This window comes from Panthera uncia, assembly GCF_023721935.1.
Source record: "Panthera uncia isolate 11264 chromosome A1 unlocalized genomic scaffold, Puncia_PCG_1.0 HiC_scaffold_16, whole genome shotgun sequence".
Taxonomy (NCBI): domain Eukaryota; kingdom Metazoa; phylum Chordata; class Mammalia; order Carnivora; family Felidae; genus Panthera; species Panthera uncia.
The window spans coordinates 79,118,646-79,136,295 of NW_026057576.1; the positions used below are offsets into that span (position 1 = coordinate 79,118,646).

General features: G+C 58.8%; 1 protein-coding gene across 1 annotated transcript; it reads left to right on the forward strand.

The window, feature by feature from the left end:
- The first annotated feature begins 3,159 nt into the window (after nt 1-3,159).
- On the forward strand, nt 3,160-15,890 carry F10 (coagulation factor X). Its single transcript, XM_049647253.1, has 8 exons — nt 3,160-3,296; nt 4,851-5,011; nt 8,405-8,429; nt 9,322-9,435; nt 11,253-11,384; nt 12,136-12,389; nt 14,222-14,339; nt 15,225-15,890. Exons 1-8 carry the CDS (start codon nt 3,227-3,229, stop codon nt 15,782-15,784), a joined length of 1,434 nt encoding a protein of 477 aa, XP_049503210.1. The 5' UTR covers nt 3,160-3,226; the 3' UTR covers nt 15,785-15,890.
- The last annotated feature ends 1,760 nt before the right edge of the window (nt 15,891-17,650 follow it).

Here is a 17,650-nt window from a genome sequence, read left to right on the forward strand (position 1 = left end):
GCAGGATGTGCCTGGGAGCACTGATGTGCCTGCCAGGGAGGGGATGCACTGTTTCCCAGGGGACCATGCTCCCCTGACCGCCGTTGTGGTGGTGCGTGTACACGTCGGCATGCATACATTGGTGCCTACACATCGGCACGCACACACCTGCATCCACACATCGGCGTGCTCACACTTGCATGCTCACATCTTTACGTTCCATTCCTGTCTCCTTACACAAGCATGTTGCCCTCATTTCACGTACACGGGAAGCATCATCCATTCATCCTGGGGACTATCCTTCCAGATCTTTCTATGTACGTAGCTTTGACCATAAAATGTGAGGCTGTCACCCTCCATACGGCGTTTGCCACTGGCCCACCCATGAGCACACCTCTGGAGCGCCCTCCTGCCACCCTGGAGCGCCCGTCCTCACCCTGTTGAGGCCCTGCTTGTCCTGGAGGCACAATTTCTCTCACACTCACAGCACCCCGGAGATGGGCCTTCCTCCACCGAGGCTGTTTTCCAAAACCAAGAGCATGTGGGCGGGTTTTGGAGGCTGTGGTTCCCCAAACCCTACAGAACCAGGCATCCTCTTCCCGCCAAGGTCCCAGTCAACAACGGTCCTCAACGAGGGTCCCAGGGAAGCCCTGCCTGAGAGCCACCAGCTTCCTCAGTCCTGCCGCATCAGTGGGACCGGGGAAGGACCCAGTGAATGACATTTTTATCAGGTCCCTCAGGTGATCGTGGGGCCCGCTCGGCCTAAAGCCACACAGGCCATGGAGGAGGGAGAAACAAGCCATCTGGTGGGGGAGGGAGATGACACAGAAGTGGGGCCCCCCTAAACACGGCAAGGCAGGTAAGGGCCCTGCCCCCCACCAGACACATCCGCGGGTGGAGGGGGCAGACTGGTTGCCCCAAGCCTGGAACGCCAACGGTGCTCCACACGGGTGCATTTGGCGCCGGACTTGCTGGGCTGAGGGATCAAGCCGTATTTAGTGTAGAGTGAACCCAGGCCACCTGGTTTTGTCCAAGTGTCCTGGGACATGCCCGTTCCTTAAACGGCATCCTTGGACAGAGATGGTCCGGCCAAAGAGACTGCCCCTGGAGCCGGACGTGCTCACCATCTGGGCCTTTGCACAAGATGTTCACTGGCAGCCCAGCCGGCCGCCAGCCGGGGTCTCAGCAAGCGGACGGCTGTGCACCTAAGGAGACCCACCAGTGGGCGAGTGCGGCCCGCCTCCTACTCCCGGCCAAGCCACCTCCCACCCTGTGCCATGGCTCCTTGTCTTCGAAACAGGGGCCTCGGTGCTGGTGACCAGGATGGTCTGGAGCACATAAGATGAGGGGCCTGGGAGGGCCCCGCTGTGTCATGGGCAGTAAAGCCGGTGTGCAAGCCTCTGGCGTCCTCCCCACAGCTCAGGCTGCAGGTGCTGAGGGGAGTTTCCTGTGTGCAGAATCCAGGAGCTGCCAGGAGCCCCGCACCCGGAGCACAGGAGCTGGCTGGCCCCATTTCCTGGAGAGGAAAGAGGAGGATGGGCTGGCACACTCGGGCTTCTCTGGCTGTCAGGGGGAGACACCACCCCTGCCCGGTAGAGCTGCCATGGCATGGGCACCCGGTGACATCGGGGCAGCCCCTAAGGGCTAACACGGCCTATGCACCCACAGGCTCCCACGTTACCCCCAGCACCGGGTGCCAGAGATGGGAGGGGCTCACCCAGGACCTGGTCTCCCCCACATGCTGAACACACCCAGAGACAACACCACACACAAAGAGGCCGGCGAGACAGGCCCAGGACACCCCCTGTCCCCAAGGGCCAGGCTCTGCATGTCACACCGGCCACCCTGTGGATGACCAGCCAGAGCAGAAGACTTTTGGGACATCACTGCCGCATTCTGTGAGGGGTTGTTAAGCACCCACCGTGTGCCACACACCCCTGCAGCAAAAAGCAGACAGCCTGAGGCTTCTGTCCCAGTGAGCAAGGGTGTCGGAGGTCACTCACCACGTGCAGAATGTCAGGTGTGGTGGGCGCTGTGGTATATGGGGCAGGGTCTCCATCCCTGTCTCTGTCTCCTGCTGTCTCTCTGTCCCTGTCTCTGTCTCTCCCTGTCTCTGTGACACCCCCCCACACCCCCAAGGGCCCTGGCACGTGGCCTGCGCCCACCGCGTGGCTGGACTGCCACGGGCTGAGCCTCCTTGGGCTGGGGGGATGCGGCAGGTGTATCTCCCACGTCTCACGTGCAGTGCACTGGCCAGGAGCCCCCATACTCCTCACCCCCTCTCCCGGGTGGCCGGACGGGCTTGAGAGAGAGAGAGAGACTCACCGTAAGGCCCCCGATCTGGGGGCTCACTTCCCTGCCCCTGCCCACCCCCAGTGGGGTGTGCAAGGCAAAGCCCCTTCTGGGAAACCCCCAGCCCGCGGGCATCTCCAGGACTGAGAAGGCCAGCCCGCTGCTCCCTGGGCACGGGCCCCCCAACCTCTAGCCAGATGTCCTGGGCTGGCACGGGCTGCACCGGGCAGGGAAGACCCCCCCAGAAGTGTGGGCAGGAGCCCTCAGCCCAGAGGGGCCACAGGACACCCCTGCCTCCTGGGGCCCCTGGATTTCAGCGGGGTGGTGCCAGCCTTTCACAATGGCAAAGCCAGTGCACCAGGACCCCCTATGATGGTGGCACTGGGTGGCACCTCCTGATGCCACCTGGAGACAGAGGCCATTGGCAGAAGGTCTGCTGCTATGGCCGACAGCCGTGGGTCCAAACCCCATATGCGCCCCAGACAGCCCTGGGCTGACACCTGCTGTAGACCTAAGAGTCTGTCCTGGAGAAAAGATGGGACTGAACACTCAGCTCTTAGCGTGGCTGGAAGGACAGAATGACCACAGACACAACGTGGCTGGAAAGACAAAATGACCGCAGCCACAACGTGGCTGGAAGGACAGAATGACTACAGACGCAACATCTGCAAACTATAAAATGACACCTTTGTTCTCCTAAGAACTCCCTGTGCCCATGGCTGGCCCCTCAGACCGAGTGCCCAATGATGCCAGGGCCACCCCAGCCGCCCCGGGGCTGCATCTGCAGGGTGGCCCTGCCCCCGCGAGGTCACTGGCCCCTGGCCCCTCAGCGGCCCAGGCTCCAATCAGGAGGCGGTGATAAAAGAAGGTCGACCAGCCGCCCGGGGCCAGGGTGCGTGAACCTTGCCCTGGAGGCCTGTCACGGAGGGACAGACACGCCGTTCTTGGCCACACCATGGCGGGCCCACGGTGCCTTGTCCTGCTCAGCGCCTTGCTGACCTGCCTCCTGCTCCTGGGGGACAGTGGTAAGTGCCCTCGCCCTACAGACTACAGAGGTGACCCCCAGGGAAGAGGGGGGACAGTGGGAACCAGGGTGCTGCCCTCACACCTCCACAGGGTGGAGAGTGGGTGCCCATCTCCTGGCGTGACGTGGCTGGGCCTGGTGGCCTCCTTCCCTGTGGGTGGGGAGCCAGATGGCAGGCCGGGTCACACACAGAAGCCGTGAACAGGGAAAGAGGGAGAGACCAAGAGAGATGGAGAGAAGTGCCCCTCCACGGCCAGAGCGAGCCCAGTGGTGGGGGCGGGGGGGGGGGGGTTGGTCACAGGCAGGGAGGAGCTTCCAGGGCCGAAAGAGAATGAGGTTCAAGCCGGTGCCTCCACCCTTAGGCCGGCTTGGCCAGGGGAAGGGACTGCCTGATTGAAGGCTGGACAGAGGGGGGCTTCTGCAACTTCCAGAAAGGCCAGAGGAGGCCAGAGGAGCAGGGCCTGGGGGTGGGCAGGGGCCCGGCAGCTGTTTGCGTCCTGGATGGAGGGGGGTGGACAGGGCCCGTGGGGCAGGCAGAGGGCACCTGGTGTGTGGGGGACGGGGAGGCTGTGAGAAGAGAGAAACCTAGTGTATAGCAACACCTAGTGTGTACCAACCTGAACATTGAGACACACACGTCGTAATCCTCACCTGCCGATAGTGGGCAAGTGAACTGTATCTGAATCGAGACCGCCTGGCTCCGGGGTTCCAAGTCGAGTCCTGCACGTGGGGAGCTGAGGGCTAACCATCAAGGGTGGGGGCGGAGCTCAGAATGCAGGTCGCAACCAGGAAGAGCAACTTGGAGGGCGAGGCAAGAAGGAAGGCAGAGAGCGGGTGTGGGGCTGAGGAGGAGTCGGGGGTCCTGGTCCACGGTGGAGAGAGAGAAGGTGGTGAGACACCGAGAGCGCAGCTGGAGACGTGGGCGCAGGTGGAGGAGGGTCTGGGGGTCCCAGTGCACGGTGGAGAGAGGGCAGGGCGGGCGCAGCCAGAGGAGGGGTTCCGAGATGCTCGGATCCAAGACCATTCAGCGGGCGGGTGGGGATTCATCTGAGAGCCGCAAATCAATTCAGTGGGATTCTTAAGTGAAGCAGAACAGAAATCAAGTACAAAACTTTGTAATAAGAACTGTTTCTTCAAAGCCATGTTTTCGTGTGTGGTCCTGGGCCTTGATGAAAAGCCTATTTTGGTCGTAGAGCGTGATCATAACAGCGCCACAGCTCACCCCTTCGGAGAGCTGAGAGCGGGAAGGGTGGGGGCCGGGCAGGGCACAGGAGGGTGGCCCCAGGACCTCTGGGAAGTGAGAGTCCAGGGAGGGCTTGGGGGGCCAGCGCGGAGCTGCCAGTGAGGCCCCGGGAGGTGGCAAGGGGAAGGAGCGAGCGGACTTGCACACGGAGGGAAGCCCGGGGCCTGGAACAGGCGGGGTCCCGTCCTGGGCTGGCTCGGGGTGCGAGCAAGGGGCCTTTTGGAGCTCGGAGGTGAGCGGACGCCGCAGGATGGGGAAGGGCAGGCGGGCAGCTGAGGCCCTCTCCGCTTGGTGTCCCTGCCTGTCTGCTAGTGTTCCTTCCCCCGGAGCATGCCAGCAGCGTCCTGGGGAGGGTCCGCAGGGCCAACTCGTTTTGGGAAGAGATGAAGAAAGGGAACCTGGAGAGAGAGTGTATGGAGGAGACGTGCTCGTTTGAGGAGGCCCGCGAGGTCTTCGAGGACACCACCAAGACGGTAAGGGCTGGCGCACAGGCGCCCTGTGATGGGTGCACCCCTCGGTGGAGGCTGACCTCGCCCCTGCCGGGAGCTCAGGGCATACCTGGGTACCCCGGGTGTGCGGGGCTGAGACAGGGAATACTTCTGGTGGGGAGACTGAGGGTGGGGCGGGGCCCAGTCCATTAGGAGGGTCATGAGAACTTCCAGAGGCTTTATTAAATCAACTCTAAAACATATGGTGTTCACTTTAAAAATTATTCACGACCTCACTGCACCTCCCCGGGCTGGGCGGCACACGGGGACACGGAGCCCACACAGTCTTCACCCAAATCCACGGCCACTGCTGTACTTGACATCGGGCACCCAAGAGCTACACCCGGAGTTGGTGCGTCGCCAGCAACATCCCATGAGCCAACTCCACAACTGGAAATATGGAAAAGCAAAGAAATGAGAGTAGCTGGAACCATTTTGAGAAAGAGGAATCACGCCGCCCAATTCAAGGACTCACTGCAAAGCTTCACTAACCACAGGGGCATTCGCGTGTGCTGCTGGTAAGGGGACAGGTGCTTAGATCCACGGGACACACCAGAAGGTCCATAAACAGGCCCACAGAAATATGGCCAATTGATACAAACAAAGGTTCATAAGTGAGTCAGCGAAGGAAGAAGTGTCTTTTTCCACTGATGGTTTGGGGACATCGGCACATCTCCACACACACAAGGTCCGCTTTGACCTCAGTCTCACAACTGTACAAAAGTCAACTCAAAATGGATAGAGGATCTAAAGGTAAAACATAGAACTTTAAGGAGAGAATTGTCATATCATGAAGTTGGGCAAAAATTCTTAGACACAACATTGAAACCATAACCCATGAAGGAGAAAGTGAGTAAATTGGACTTATTCCAGGGACGCCTGGGGGGCTCAGCTGGTTAAGTGTCTGACTCTTGGTTTCAGCTCAGGTTCGAGCACAATGTTGAACTCTGTGTTGGCGGTGTGGAGCCTGCTTAGGATTCTCTCTCTCTCTCTCTCTCTCTCTCTCTCTCTCCCCCTCCCTCCCTTGCTCATGTTCTCTGTACCTCAAAATAAATACACAAACTTAAAAAGATTGGACCTATTCCAAATTGAAAACTTGCTCTGTGAAAGACACGGAAGACTAAAAATACAAGCTATTAACTAAAAAAATATTTACAAATCACACATCTGACAAAGGGCCTGTACTCAGATGTGTAAAGAACTCTCACAACTCAGTAGAAGAAAATAGGGGCGCCTGGGTGGCTCAGTCGGTTAAGCGTCCGACTTCAGCTCAGGTCACGATCTCACGGTCCGTGAGTTCGAGCCCCGCGTCGGGCTCTGGGCTGATGGCTCGGAGCCTGGAGCCTGCTTCCGATTCTGTGTCTCCCTCTCTCTCTGCCCCTCCCCCGTTCATGCCCTGTCTCTCTCTGTCTCAAAAATAAATAAACGTTAAAAAAAAAATTAAAAAAAAAAAAAAAGAAAAGAAATAAGTGATAACTATAATGGGCGGAAGCGAGAACAGACCTTCCCGAGAGCACATGAAGTGCAAATGTGCACAGGAGCCACCCGACATCCTCAGCTGGCACAGAAGTGCAGACTCCAGCCATGAGGAGACACCACTGTATACGTGCAGAACTGGAACCAGGGACACGACCAGCGTGGTGCAGGTGCGGGTAGCCTGGGCCCCACCCCTGAGTGCTTACCCTGGAGAAATTACCACTCCTTTCACACGAAAACCTGGATTGCCCCAAACTCTCGCCCTTGTCCCCGCTTGGTGCAGGGACCCACAAGCCACGGCATGGTGGAATTCTACTCCACAACATAAACAAACGACTGATGCACGTGGTGACTTCAACGAGGGTCAGAGGCATCATCTGGATGAAGCTAGTCTCACGAGGGCGTCGGTGCATCTGTATGACCCTCTCGGAGGTCACGGCTGTGGTGGCGCCAGGGGTGCGGCCATCGGGGGCTGTGAACGTGGGGGGCAGTGGAGGTGCGTATCCAAATTTGTGTGTCGGATTTCACAGAACTGCACACCGAAGTAGTTTTGCTGTGTGATCATGTCTTCAGCGAACTGTAAAGAGACAGCATATCCGTGTCCTGGGGCTTCTGTAACTAAGCACAAGCTGGGGGCCTGGCAACGACGGGACTCACTCTCCCACAGTCCTGGCAGCCGCAAGTCCCAGTCAAAGAAGGTGTCAACACAGATGTACAAAACTTCTAGAATACAGAGCCCAGGAGAGGGCCGCTGCTGGGATGCATGGTCTTCCGGAAGCAGAGAGCTCCAGGGAAGGAGCGGGAAACAGGGTCATACGTGTTTCTTGCTACATCAAGAAGTACAAGCCATCATGATGAAGAGCATTCCAGAAAATTCCAAACCTTGTCTTACGCTTTCAGTATGTGCCAGGTGGCAGTAGGGAGATTTTTACTCTCTAGTCTGAAATGTAGGTTAGCTGCTAATGAAGGGATGTACAGTGTGTGCTGGGGGTGGAAACACAGCCCCTGCTCAGAGGTTCTGCCCAGTCATGCTGACCTTGGAACACGGTACAGTGCAGCTTCCCTGGGCACCCGGAAGCACGCCCGCCGACACGAAAGTGGAAAGCTTCCTTTATCAGTGGTCTCAGGGGGATGTGCTCCGTGCCCTCTCCCGGCTTCTGGGCATTGCCAGCCTTGCAGGCCCATCACTCAGGTCTCTGCTCTGCTTCCACGCGTGGCTCTTGAGCACTTTCCGTCTCGCCCCACTTTCCGTCTCTCCTGATGGCACTGCCACTGGTTCCAGGTCCACCCTAAGCCCGTGTGGTCTCTTCGTGATGCATACCTCGGTTACACCTGCAAAGACCCTATTTCCAGTTAAAGCCACGTTCTGAGGTTGCACCTGAATTGGCAGTGGGGGCGGGGGGCAGGGGGTACCCTGTTCAAACTACTGAACACAGCAAACAAGTTCTAAGACTGAACATTTTCTAGTGTAATATAGGGTCTTGGTGTCCTATTTTAACTAATTACCAATTAACCATTTTTTCAGTTTAACATGGTTAACCACCAAGCATCTGATCCCTTATTGAATCTTAGATATTTAACTTAAAACCATTCATTGATCAGCTTGGGGGTAGCAAAGAGAGCAGACCATTCTTGGTACAATCCATTTCTCGGTGGTTAGATTAAAAATAAATGCTCGATATTCAACAGAGATGGTGCATCTGAGACAATCAAAGCCGCATCTGTACAGACGCAGATCTGAACATTTCCCTGTCAGACTCCATAGTGTTAGAGCAATTCGGACCAGGAAAGGCCCCATTTGGGACAGCATCTACTGAGGTTGAGTGACGAGGTTATGGTTGTCCTCAGTGTGAAATGTCTGTGTTTTCCCTAATGTATTTTAAAATCTTTTTTCCCTTTTAGACTGAATTCTGGAATAAATACAAAGGTGAGATGGTTTCTATTTTAATACTGACTGGGGCTCATTCGGACACTGAAATGGGGGAGAAGGTATTTCAATTTTGACAATTCTTCCTGAATTTCCCTTCTGCTCCTGCTTATAGCTTCCTCACCTAAGACTCTCCCTCTCCGTGTGTTTCCCCAGTAGTTACTGTGGGATTATCTGGGGGGGTAAATGTCACGGTTCCGGTTTTGTTACTTGAACGTGGATTTCATCAGCTCGCCTTACTGGAGCATCAACCTGTCTCATCATTTTTTAAATCCAAGGTATTAGGTAGAAACAAAGATCAGGTCTTCTAATAAGACGGAATGTCCACAGCTTGTGAAATGGTATCAATCATGACTCGTGTTTCATTCTGCTAACATTCTTTAAATTTCCCCAAATGGCAGTTGGGCCTGCCTCTAGATCAGATTGTCCAAACGCACCGAGGAGTGTGAGGCCCCTGTCAGTGCTGGCCAGCAGCCTCCACACTCCTGCTCTACCTCCAGACCATTTGGGAAGAGGCGCCCGGACACCTGTCTTGTCGCTGTCCAGCCTAGAAACAGGTGCCGGGCGGCCGCCCATCCTCCCTTCTTCCAGCTGGTCCCACCTGGCCACCAGCCCAGAGCTCCTCACTGCTGAAAACAGGCAGTCAAACATTTTAGCAGAAAGAGAAAAGCTTATCAATAACCCAGTTAGATAAGAGCATCACGTACACAGAGCGCAAAGGCTGGGGGTAAAATGAAGTCCAGCCGGGAGAAATGTTTACAGGGAGACAGGAAGAGCCTCAAGCTTGTTCAAGCGACCTGAACTATGTGTGCCAAGATCAACATAGCAAAGCCATTTCCTTGATGACGGCAGCTGCCTGCAAGCTTCAGGTCCCCAAACCCTGTCTTTGCAGATGGAGACCAGTGTGAAAGCAACCCTTGCCAGAACCAGGGCAAATGCATGGACAGCCTCGGGGGATACACGTGCACCTGCTTGGAAGGATACGAAGGCAAAAACTGTGAATTGTGTGAGTTCCTTTTCTTGGTGTACCTTCGGGTCAGGGTCGCCTGAAGGGTCAGGAACGAGGGAAGAAGCTGAAACCCCTAAGGAAAACATCTCGGGTTCCTTCCGAGGTAGAGTCTGTGTTCCCTTGTGCTGTGCCATTGTAGGAACAGCAAAAACAAAGTGAAAGTGTGTCCTACAATCCACTGGGTTTTAAATTTTTTTTTTCAACCTTTTTTATTTATTTTTGGGACAGAGAGAGACAGAGCATGAACGGGGGAGGGGCAGAGAGAGAGGGAGACACAGAATCGGAAACAGGCTCCAGGCTCCGAGCCATCAGCCCAGAGCCTGACGCGGGGCTCGAACTCACGGACCGCGAGATCGTGACCTGGCTGAAGTCGGACGCTCAACCGACTGCGCCACCCAGGCGCCCCATCCACTGGGTTTTAGATACAATGAGAGACACACAGCCTTCTGTGTTCCTCTGAGGGGGCTGCAGCCACAGAGCGTGTGGCCAGGAACACGGAGACCTGGGGTGGTGCTACCCATCTTCTTAAATTCCTTGTGGCCCCGGCAGCGGCTCTGAATCGGCCACTTGGGTTTGTCAGTGCAGATGTCAATTCCGAATGTCCGCAATTGTCCAATTATACAAATCTGATACATTTAGTGAATTCTACAGGGAAAAGTCACTAAGAGTTTTCCTAACATGGTGAGTATGGCCATTAATTTTTTAAAATAAAAATTAGATTCAGATTAGGCCAGTTTTCATTAAGAAGAAAGATACACATTTCTTTCAGATTACTTAATTCGTAACCTTTAGGAAGTGCTCAGAGCTGGGATCACTGTGGGACCATCCCCGACGGGGATCTCGGTCCCGCGTCATCCCTCCCGCAGCCCAGAGCATCCTCTCCTGCTCCCCATCTGGCTGAACCAGAGCCGTTGGGCGTTTTCTAAAGTTTCACTAACGGTGATCCTCTCACTGTAATTATTTATTCATCAGAACCCCAGGGGCAGAATGTACGTAAATTGTCTTGGTGATGCCGCTGCTGTCAGTGTGCGGTCACATGTTGAGCGTGTGCTGGCGACGGTGGGCAATTCTGGCAGAATCGGAGCCCCTGAGCCATGGGGGATGTGCTCAACCTGGCCTGGAAGGCCCAGGAAACCAGCCACGGTCTCACTGTGTCAGGAGCTGCACATGACCTGGGAGGCGGTGTGGACTCCACCACTTTACAAGTGAGGAAACAGAGGCCCATAGGGTTTAAAGCACTTGCCCAAATCACACGGCTGGTGACAGAAAGCACTCGGCCCGTCTCTGCTGCTGCCTCGCCGGGGCCCGGACCCCAGTCTCCCAGACCAGTTCCAGACCAGTTCCAGACCCTTTATTCCGAAGGCGACCCTCCAGCCTCAGTGGACCGGCCCGTGGCCACGCTGCTGTGCTCCGCCTGGCCCGTGGCCCCAGAGCCCTTCCTCATGCCAGCCGGCACACACTGGTCGTGGGGCTGTGGGGGGAGGCGCGTGCCCCTCTTAGGGCTGAACATGGGGCCCGTGGCGGGGGGGAGCGGGTCTGGGCGCCCAGGGCCCGGCAGACAGCACGCTGGCCCCATGTGGTGAGGGAGCCACAGGGCAGGGACAAGCCTGCACACAGAGCCCCTGGCCCCCAGCCTGCTCCAGGGGCCCGTCCCACTCGCGCGGTTCCGTGCAGTGGCCACCCCTCTGCTGCAGCGGGGAAGGGGGACAGGCTGACAGTGGGTGGATCTGCCCTGGTGCTGCTGTCCCACCTCCCGGCTGCCTGCGGCCTCGGTGTCCCCGGCCAGTCCTGAGGGCCTACACGTGTCCCCGCAGCCATGCGGAAAGCCTGCAGCCTGGACAACGGTGACTGTGACCAGTTCTGCAGTGAGGAGCAGGGCTCCGTGGTGTGCGCCTGCGCCAGCGGCTACGTCCTCGCGGATGACGGCAAATCCTGCGTCTCCACCGGTAGGAGGCGCGTGGGCCGGAGCGGGACCGCAGGCCCTGTGAGCCGCCTGAGAAACGGGCCAGTGACGCTGCCTGACTCCCCGGGGGAGGTGAAGACGTCGAGGGACTTGGGGGTGGGGGGCGCTCTGCCCAGCGCCGGGCTCGTGGCAGACCCTGAGGAGCCACGAAATGGTCGTGATCACGGCACGTCCTGTTGCCCCGGGAGTTGGAGCATGTCCGGGGCAGCGAGGCCTGACTATGTCTGGGCCGTGGACTTGGGGGGGGGGGGGGGGGAGGGCGCAGGAGCCAAAGGGGGAGCCGAGGACCCTGAGAACAATTAGACCACACGGGCCCCAAGTGACAGCCCTCAGGCTTCCTTTTCCGTGATGTTCCGTGATGTTCTGTGACAAAAGCCGGGCCCTGAGTCTGGCCTAGAGGTTCACAGAGGGCAGGGCCCAGCAAGGGGACGGGGTCCTCGCTGCTCCGGTCCAACCACTCTTCTCTGCGGCAGGGCCTGCCTGGGCTGGAGCACTGAGAGGCCACTGTGCTCTCTCTCTTAGCTTCCTCTGCTTCTCACGGTGGCCCCAAGCGCTCCTCAAAGCCGGCCCCCGCCCAACCAACAGCTGTGGCATCACCTGGGGCGGGACCTCTGTTACCAGCACATTCCTCCCTATTCCCTCCTCCTGTGGGCCGGGCGGACAGTTCCATTAGGGGGGGGTGAAGGGCGGGGGGAGGGGGTCCTGCTCACTGAGGCCGGCCCATGTTCTTTCAGGGCCTTTCCCCTGTGGGAAACACACTCCGACGCGCAGGAGGAGGTCAGCCGAGACTGCCCATGGCGGTGAGGGTCCCTCTGAAGCCTCTGAAGCAGACGTGCAGGACCAGCACCCTGAAGACCTGCCTCCCACCGACAGCCCTCTGTACCTGCAGCCCTTCAACAAGACGGAGGCCAGCCCCGTGGAGGACTCAAGCAACCTGATCCGGATCGTGGGTGGGCAGAACTGCCCAGATGGCGAGTGTCCCTGGCAGGTGACTGCGGAGCGGGCCTGGCGGTGCCGGTGGGCGGTGGGGACTCCCTGCTGGCTCTGGGGCAGAGCGTGCCTGAGGTGAGAAGTGGGCCCTGTCCCTCCCCACCCAACGTCCAATCCCATGTGTGTGTCCATGAAGGACAGACAGAAAGGAGAGGAGCCCCGGAACCCAGCGCGGGCTGCAGGCTCAGGCCAGCAGGCGGAGTGGCTGCCTGATGGGGGCCAGCCCTCTGTTTGCCCCTCCGACCGGCAGGCTGACACTCTGTCCCTCGGTCTCATCTCTGATTTGGTCAGTGCTAACGAGGCGGGTAGCAATCTGGGGAGAAGTACATCCACCTGTTTGCAATCCACGCTCTCTGGTCGTTGGTTTGGACGGAGGTTTCCAGATGAACAAGTAACACAGGTCTCATGCTTGGAGTTGAGTTTCAGACAAACAATGAACAACTTTTACTGTAATGTGTCCCAAAGACAACAGGGGTTGGTGCTAGAAGCCATTGGATGCTTATCTGATTCGGCTTGACTGGGTGGCGCCTGCTGTCTCTGGCGAATCTGGGCGTGAAATGCTTAGTACCCAAAGCCAACAACAGACCCTCCAGAGCCACCACCACCCTTTACGCATTTCTTCACCTGCCCCACCTCCCAGCCCTACGTTATCAGGGGCCCAGAGGGGAGCATGCGCTCGTGTGGTCACCACGGGGTTGGTGTGTGCTGAGCGAGCGCCACCGATGTGGCTCCGGCGGGAGCTCAGTGGCCCCGGGCCTGCGTGGAGCTCGGGGGGCTTTGGAAGGCCCCCCACAGACAGACAGGATGGGGGGGGGGTGCGGCGGGGACCTGGGCGGTGGGATCCTCTCCAGGGGACGCAAGAGCCCTGCTCTCCCAGTCCAGCGGCCTCGCCATCACGTGTAGGAGAGGAGTCAGGGTCCAGGTCTGGGGAAGACTGACGCCCCTTGGCCCTGCTACTTCGTGCCGGTCACCAAGGTCTTCAGGAACGCTTTCAGACTTGGAACCTTGTTGTTCCCCAACCGGCATGAGCCAGCCACGTGCTGGAACTCTCTAGATAAAAAGGAAAAAGTGCGCCATTTCCAGATTTGCAGCCCGGTTCTCTGGGGAAGAAGGGACACGAGGGCTGCAGGGCCGCCTGGGCCTACCAGCGCTCACTCCCTGGGGCGATGCCCTCACTCTCAAATCCTGTCGGGGAGAAAGCTGCCCACAGGGGGAGCCCCGTGGATTCCAAGGGATTTGCCCTTGAGTGGTGGCATCTGTGGGCCGTCGGGGGAGGGCTGTCCCAGATACCAGAAGCTTCTCCCCAAACACTGGCGCCCGCCTGGTCTGTGCGCTAATCCGTAGCCATGTAGCTGGCAAAGGTTATCAACAACGACCATCGTTTTTCTACGGGTGACACTGTAGAGTGCTGTGACAGCTCTGGAAGGGACAGGACGGCTCCCTGAAGAAGGAGTCTGGGGTCCAGGAGCAGAAAGTTGAAGCGAGCCAGAAGCCCCTCAGGCGCCAGGCACTAGCGGCACCCCTGCAGACGTCTGTTGGGTGGACCATTTGGCTGCTCTGTGGGAAGGAGCCACCCAAAGCTGCGGTTTCCGCAGAGCAGCGGGGGGGAGGACCTGGGGAGGGGCTGCGGCCCAGCCGTGAGCCCCACGGTGAGGTCTCCGAGCGCGCGCTGGCACCACGCCCCACGGGACACATAAGAAAAGGAGGGGTCGCGCTGCGGGCAGGTGTGCAGGCCAGGCCGGCGCTGCCCTGGGCCTTGCGTTCCCGATGGGGAGGGGAGCCCAGAGGTCAGTCCCAACCTCGGGGGGGACTCCTGCGTGCTCCCCACAGGCCCTGCTCATCAACGAAGAGAATGAGGGGTTTTGCGGCGGCACCATCCTGAGCGAGTACCACATCCTCACTGCAGCGCACTGTCTGCACCAGGCCAAGAGATTCAAGGTGAGGGTAGGTAAGTGCGCCACACTCGGAGACACTAGTTAACACGCCGAACCCCGTGGGGGTGCGGGTGGGGGGGGTCACAGGCGAGGGAGGGCGGAGAAGGGGAAAGCGGGGGGCAGGGGTAGGGCCAGTCCTCCCCCTTGCCGTCTGTGTCCAGGCCCAGCGCAGCGAGCCTCCCCTCAGGGCCCCTTCCTCTGGGAAGGTTTCCGGAGCCCTCCGAGCACAGAGCATCTGCTGCTCGTGTTTGCGTCTGCGGGGCTGTTTTGTGACGTCCGTCCTTCTCCTCCAGACTCTAGACCAGTTCAGCAAAGATCCACCGCAAGCCACACATGCAGGCCATCCATGTGCTTTTTAATTTTCTAGTTCCATTTCCTATTAGGCAGCTTCAAAGTTTATAGATGAAATTAATTTTAGCAATATGTCTTAGTCCAGTATATCCAAAATATTATCGTTTCAACACGTAATCAGTTCTGAACTAGAACGAGATATTCTGAGTCTGTGTTCTCATGACAAATCTGATGCTGACACTCAGCACGTCCCAGTTCCGACCGGACACCGTCCCGGTGCCAGGCAGCCGTCTGGACAGCGTGGCCAGCCGGTCAGGCACAGAGCCTTCCGCCCCCAGGTGCCCCTGCCTTGCGGCACAGGCTCAGAAAGTATCCACCCGAAGTACTGGCCACACTTAAAAGTGCAGCTGGCGGTCGCCCCTGGGGAGTGAAACTGAAAGTCATCTTTATTTGCCTCGTTACGATTTTATCTTTCAGAGTCTCTAGTGACCATGTTCCATTTTTTTAATAAAAAAAAAAAAATAACCACCACTCTCAAAAGCACCGTGCACGTATAAGTGCACGGCCCACCCCGAGCTGAACGCCACTATGTCCTCACCATCTCCCAGGTGAACGGGACACGGGCATCGAGGAGGGCAACGAGGTGGCGCACGAGGTGGACGTGATCATCAAGCACAACAAGTTTGTCCGGGAGACCTATGACTTCGACATCGCTGTCATCAGGCTGAGGACGCCCATCACCTTCCGCAGGAATGTGGCCCCCGCCTGTCTGCCCCAGAAGGACTGGGCCGAGTCCACACTCATGGCGCAGAAGACGGGCATCGTGAGCGGGTTCGGGAAGACTCACGAGAAGGGCCGGCCATCCGCCATCCTCAAGATGCTGGAGGTGCCCTACGTGGACAGGAACACGTGCAAGCTGTCCAGCAGCTTCACCATCACCCAGAACATGTTCTGCGCCGGCTACGACACGAACCCCGAGGATGCCTGTCAGGGGGACAGCGGGGGCCCCCACGTCACCCGGTTCAAGGACACCTACTTCGTCACTGGCATCGTCAGCTGGGGAGAAGGATGCGCGCGGAAAGGGAAGTACGGCATCTACACCAAGGTCACCAACTTCCTCAAGTGGATTGACAAGTCCATGAGGGCCAGAGCCGGGGCCCAAGGCTGAGCGGGGCGGCCTTGCGCCCCATCCCCAGCTGCTGGTGTCTCGTTTGTGCGGCCCAAGGCCGAGCGGGGGGCCCTGCGCCCCAACCCCATTAAAGTCATGCCAGCTGCTGGTGTCTCGTTTGTGTTTGCACGGGCCGGTCTCAGAGGCAGCGCCCGGACCAGGTCTCCTGTCTGCGGTGGCGCCACCTGTGTGGATTCCTTACCCTGGTGTTTTCCTCGCTCCGTGGAAGACACGTTCCTCTGGGCACCAGAGCCAGCCTTTCCCTCTCCAAGTTGGGAAGTGCTGTCAAGAGATGCTAGACGGTGGGACAGGAGTCCAGACACCCCAGGACAGCCCCCCCCCCCCCATTGACAGCAGGCTCTTCCGGTTGTGGTCAGGACACTGGGGAGGCAGTGGCGGGGGCTCTGGGAGCAGGGGCGGGGCGGGGGTCCCAGGAAGGCTCTCTGAGAGCCTCTCACTGGCCCCGATGCTTCTGCGTGGACTGAGTGGCTCCTCCTCCCGCTGGTCCCGCGCTGGACGCGCCCGGGGGGCCATCCGCTGTCCCGCAAGTGGCTCGTGTGCTCCCAGGGGCAACGGTCCCAGGCCCCCAGATTAAACCAGTCTGTGTGGACGCGACTCCTCAGCAGCCCCGAGCGCCCTGTGTGCTGTGGGGTCTGGGGGAGGGGCCCGTCTGCTCTGCACGGCCAGCCCTTCCCGCCAGGGTCCCCAGCCTGCGGTCATGAGGAGCAAAGTGCTTTAGCAAACCCTTTTCCAAACGCCCCCCCCCAGTTTGCATTTTGCGTAACTGCGATGAGCAAAGTTTCAAAGTGCCAGTACCGAGATGCCCCAAATGTCACAGGCTGGCAGCGTGCTTTGTCAACAGCAGGCAACGCGAGGTTAGGGAAATCGATGTGAGCGGACACATGGTTTCCCAGAGGCCGTCAGAGGTGCACAGAGAAGGCCCAAGGCCGCGTGGCGGGGAGGCTGTCCTCTTGCGGGTTTGCCACGCACCTGAGCGCTCTGTGCGCCCCGAGCCCTGGATGGGTTCTGAGGTCAAAGGTGGTCTGGGGCCCAGACAGGATTGCGGCCGCCCCCATCTCTCACTGGTGGCCCGGGGTGGCGATGGGGCTCACATGCACATCAGAGGGGGAGACTGAGGCACACCAGAGAGAAGGGTGTGCCCCCGCTGCCTCCCTCTGGCGGCTCCTCCTCTCTTCCAGAAGGAGAATCCGTTCAGTGAGGCCCTGGAGGAGACGACGGGACGCTGTGGGGAGGGCGGTAAGGGCTGGGACTCATGACGGGGCACCTGCTGTCCCCTGTGCCCCGCCGCCATCACCTCCCTCCATGATGCTATCTGCCTAGGGACGGAGCTAAAGGAGCTACCTGGCGCACATGTCCCTCTCACCAGGCTGGTCGGCTGTGACCGAGCATCGAGTGCCCCTCAGGGACACGGGGTCACGGCAGGGTGGCTGGGGTGGGGCCCAGGCCCTGTGGACAGCGGGCACAAGGCCCAGGAGCCGCAAGGGACAAGGCGGATGTGGTTCTTGTTCCCAAGGGAGAGGGCAGAGGTCTCAGGACAAATGCCATGAACCCCATCTGCTCCGTACCCCCACCTGTTCCTTGAAGGGTCACTGTCGCCCCCAAACACTGAGTGGCTTCCACAGGCCCAGCCTGAGTGAGGTGGGGGGGGGCTCGCTGGAGGGTGGGCGTGGCCAAGGCCGGGGCCAGGCCTGTTCAAGGGAGGCCGACGGAACTACCAGATCAGAGGGCAGGTGGGCCCGGGTTTCCGTTTAGGGGCAATTCCACTACAGGAATCCCTGATTGAAGCAGGTCACCGAGGACACCAAACCCTGGAGTCTCCTGGAGTCTCAACTTTGCAGAGAAATG

Bases quoted from the DNA above. Each gene is read 5' to 3' on its own strand.
- F10 (XM_049647253.1), top strand. From the start codon at position 3,227: ATGGCGGGCCCACGGTGCCTTGTCCTGCTCAGCGCCTTGCTGACCTGC. The intron at 9,436-11,252 runs GTGAGTTCCTTT...GTGTCCCCGCAG, and splicing joins AGGCAAAAACTGTGAATTGT to CCATGCGGAAAGCCTGCAGC. The intron at 11,385-12,135 runs GTAGGAGGCGCG...ATGTTCTTTCAG, and splicing joins CAAATCCTGCGTCTCCACCG to GGCCTTTCCCCTGTGGGAAA.